Source organism: Vidua chalybeata, chromosome 8 (assembly GCF_026979565.1).
Source record: "Vidua chalybeata isolate OUT-0048 chromosome 8, bVidCha1 merged haplotype, whole genome shotgun sequence".
In the NCBI taxonomy this organism is placed as follows: domain Eukaryota; kingdom Metazoa; phylum Chordata; class Aves; order Passeriformes; family Viduidae; genus Vidua; species Vidua chalybeata.
Window position 1 is genome coordinate 23,819,970 of NC_071537.1, and position 3,557 is coordinate 23,823,526.

Here is a 3,557-nt window from a genome sequence, read left to right on the forward strand (position 1 = left end):
AGATGTGCCTAACCTTTAAAATTGAGCCAGTGTTCTGTGTAACACTGATCATTTTCAAATTATAGCTGATAAAAATGTAATTGTAAATTATTTTAAGTACTTGGTTGTATATTTTTACTTTTCATTACAAATTTACACGTTCTGACATGTCCTAATCACTGGTACTGAAATCAAATCCACTGGGAGTTGGATCTCTTCACAGAATCCATTAAGCCTCTTGGTTTGAATTGCACTGGATTTTTTGTTACATTTTTTGTCTGTATGTATAAACCTATAAGGTAAAGATATTAATCACAAGAACCAGACTGAGGTTTCAAATTTTTTTGCAAGAGGATAAGTCAAAGTAACTTGAATGAGGCCAAGGAAGTTACTCTGGATTTACACTCAACAATGTGGCCAATAAAAAATGTCAATAAGTGAAGTGAATATTAAATTTTGACCAGAATACCATTTTCCAAGGAAAAATGGAATTTTATATAGTTGCAAAGCATTCCATCTACCTGAAAGCTGTTTTCTTTAGGAAAATTGTCCTGATATAAATTTTCTGACCTTTTTTATGCCAAACTCACAGTTCATACAAATAAGATGCTCCTCAGCAGATGTTTGTGAAAGACCAAGCCAGTGAGCACACACGTACTCATCCCTACATAGTTACACTGGAGGTTCTTGGAGTAGATAAAACAGGAAGGATGGGGTGCTATGAGAGCAGTTGGGGTTTAAGATAGGAAAATACCTAGATTTTTGTTTCCAGAAATAATAAAACCACACCAAATTTCATTTCAGACTGAATAAAACAGTACTATTTTTATTCTTAAGGAAACCTTCCTGGACATTCCTTACTTTCACTGTTGTGGAGTCTGGTTTCTTTTTTAAACAGAAAATGAAAATTTTGAACTGCATGCTGTAACTATGCTCACAGTTTGAACTGAATTTTATAGGTCTGAAACCACACTTCACAGAGAATAAGCTGATTGCATGAGAAAAATCTGAATCTGGGGGAGACTCAGAAGCCTTGGCTGAGGACCAGGTTCACTGTGACTGAGGATAAGTCACCTAGGGCAGACCTTCACAGGTATCTGCCTTCCAGAAAAGCAGTATTTTGAAGATCTCAGCCACGGTGTCTCTGTATGAATTCTATAATGACATCTTTGGATAAATAGACGAAGGACCAGCTGAATTAAGGTATCAGTACAAATCCAAAGAGCAAAGGCCCACCTGACACAATGCTTGCTTTAGTGGAAGCAGTGCAGGCAACACCTGAGAGTTTCATGTAGAAACCCCCACCCTTTCTTTCCCCAACACATAGGATTTCGTACAGAATACTAAACCCGCTTATTTTCCCTTTGCGGACGCAAGGACCAGCACCGCCCAGGCCCGGACGCTCCTCTCCGCCGCGGCCCTGCTTTGTGCGCCGCCGGGGACAGGGGCCGGGCAGAGCTCCCGGGGAAGAGCTGCTGTCTGTCGAGGAGATGGATGGGCTCGGAACCCGCTCTGCCTCCAAACGCTCCCAGCTCTCTGGAAATGGCCAGAGCTGCTGAATTTCAGCAATTGATCCGCTGCCCTCCCCCTGTCCCTCTTTCTCCCTCTCCCCTTCTGGCGTTGCCTGAGGGCTCTGTAGGCTGGCTGGAGGCGCTGCCTGGCTGGGGCACGCCCTCACGGCAGCTCTGGTTGCTGGGGACGAGGTGACGCACTGAGGGGTGCAGGCTCCTTTGGGTTTCCAGTGCCAGCTTTCTGTGAATGAAACTCGTTAAAAAAAAAAAAAAAAAAAAAAAAAAAAAAAAAAAAAAAAAAAAAAAAAAAAAAAAGTAAAATCAAGCAGCTGTAGCTGCTGTCAGAGCCATTCCAGAGTAGCTAAGTGCATCTGCTTTTTCTCACCTCCAAAATGAATCAATATGGCTTTAAATGATTTCCCTGATGCCTGGATTCCTTGCCTTATGCTGCTGTTAGCCCAGACATGCAATTGCTTGGTCATTCCTGCCTTGTCTTTTCAGTCTCTCGCTCCTGGTTTCTTCTTGCTGCTTTCTCTTAAAAATGCATATAAAATACGCAGCAGAGCAGCTTGGTTTTGCTCATATGTCATTTTCTCACACACAGTTTGCCATCCTTTGCAGCCACACACATACTCACCACAGTGCCTTAATACCTGTCTGCCTGGCTCTCTCTCCATCCCTCTCCCCCTCCGCACACACACACAGACTGCCTGGCTGATTGCTGCCTAAGCAACATCTGCTTATCGGGAGTTTTTCTCCTGATGCAGTGGTTACTGGGGAAGTGCTCAGGTTTTCTTGCAACTCTGTCTGTCAAAGATATTCATGCTTTAAAAAAAAAAAAATATTAAATAATCTCTTGAGTTCTCCCATACAGCTTCACGCACCCCCTCACTTTGGGCAGGCAAATTTGATTGTAAACCTCTCATTGCTGCTAAAACTAAAAGACCTCCACACAGATTAAACCCATGCTTTGGGGCTGCCCCATTTTCCTAGATCCTGCCTAATCTTGGATTTGGATTGTTCAGAACATGAGGTATCAATGACAATATAAAAAGCCTTCAGAAATGCTTATGCCTCATCTGAGTATATTGACATAGAAGAGATCTGCTCAGAGAAACCTGCAGTCCATCAGTGCAGCTGGCTGAGGCAGGAGCCCCCTCAGCCCCCTTATCACTCCAGTGGTGCATATAAACACATTAGCTGCTTATTTCAGACAGAACCCTCAGCTTACAAATCCAAACTGCTTTTGCCAGCATAGTCCCTTTTTTGTATTTATTTATCTTTACTGTGTATTGCTGTCTCACAAATTTTGCATTTTGAGGTGCTTTTCTATGCCCAACCACCTGCTTGAAGCACGTAGGAGATCATTACTGGCTTCTGATTAGCACTGCGCATTTGAGTGGCGTGCTGGAGGCAAAAATTTGAAGTGTATCAAAATGCAAATATGTCCCCATTGACCTCTGGAAAAACGTGTTACATTACAAAGTACTCTCAAAGAAAGCCAGAAAGGAAGAGGAGAAAGAGTATGAATTTGCAAATATTTGTGATACTAAAAAAAGTTAATCAGGTATTGTTACTTAGAAGCTTGAATTCTGTGTAGCACAAAGAGCTTTCTTTTTTTTTAAAAAGAGAGAGGGGAGGGACCAGATGATGATACTTCTGCCCACTTTGTGTCTCACTCCACTTTCTTTGCTAAAGAACCACCAAAGTGAATGGGGTTGATTGTGGTGCATATTTTTTCAATCTGCCATGACTTAAATATGTAGTCTAATACATGGCAATGGCCCAAAAGAAGAGACACAGAAATTATTCATGATCCTTCTTTCAGTGTGAAAGACTCCTTCTATAACTTCAGATTAATAACTCTGCATTTAAGAAGTAAATTATTTTCACCAAGAAAAGTCAGAAGCAGCTAAATTTTCCTGGAGAAAGTAAGGGTGGTATAAAGGCAAGTGACATCCCTGCAGTGAGCTATGCCAGAGAGTTGTACTGGGGGAAAAGATGCAATATTACCCAAGTTATTTGAGCTGGTTTCTCTTTTACCCTCACTAGTAATAGTGAATATAC

The 3,557-nt window shown here is 41.7% G+C and overlaps 1 protein-coding gene across 1 annotated transcript; it reads right to left on the reverse strand.

Annotated features, from left to right (window-relative positions):
• Nucleotides 1–1,177: 1,177 nt before the first annotated feature.
• On the reverse strand, nucleotides 1,178–2,294 carry LOC128791558 (uncharacterized). The gene is made up of 2 exons (XM_053949297.1): nucleotides 1,876–2,294; nucleotides 1,178–1,731 (listed from the first exon to the last, which is right to left on the reverse strand). The coding sequence occupies exons 1-2, from the start codon at nucleotides 1,970–1,972 to the stop codon at nucleotides 1,178–1,180; spliced, it is 651 nt and encodes a 216-aa protein (XP_053805272.1). The 5' UTR covers nucleotides 1,973–2,294.
• Between the last annotated feature and the right edge of the window lie 1,263 nt (nucleotides 2,295–3,557).

Coding starts and splice junctions, on each gene's coding strand:
- LOC128791558 (XM_053949297.1), bottom strand. CDS start 1,972: ATGACCAAGCAATTGCATGTCTGGGCTAACAGCAGCATAAGGCAAGGA. Junction 1,732..1,875: donor CATATTGATTCATTTTGGAG/GTGAGAAAAAGC, acceptor TTTCATTCACAG/AAAGCTGGCACTGGAAACCC.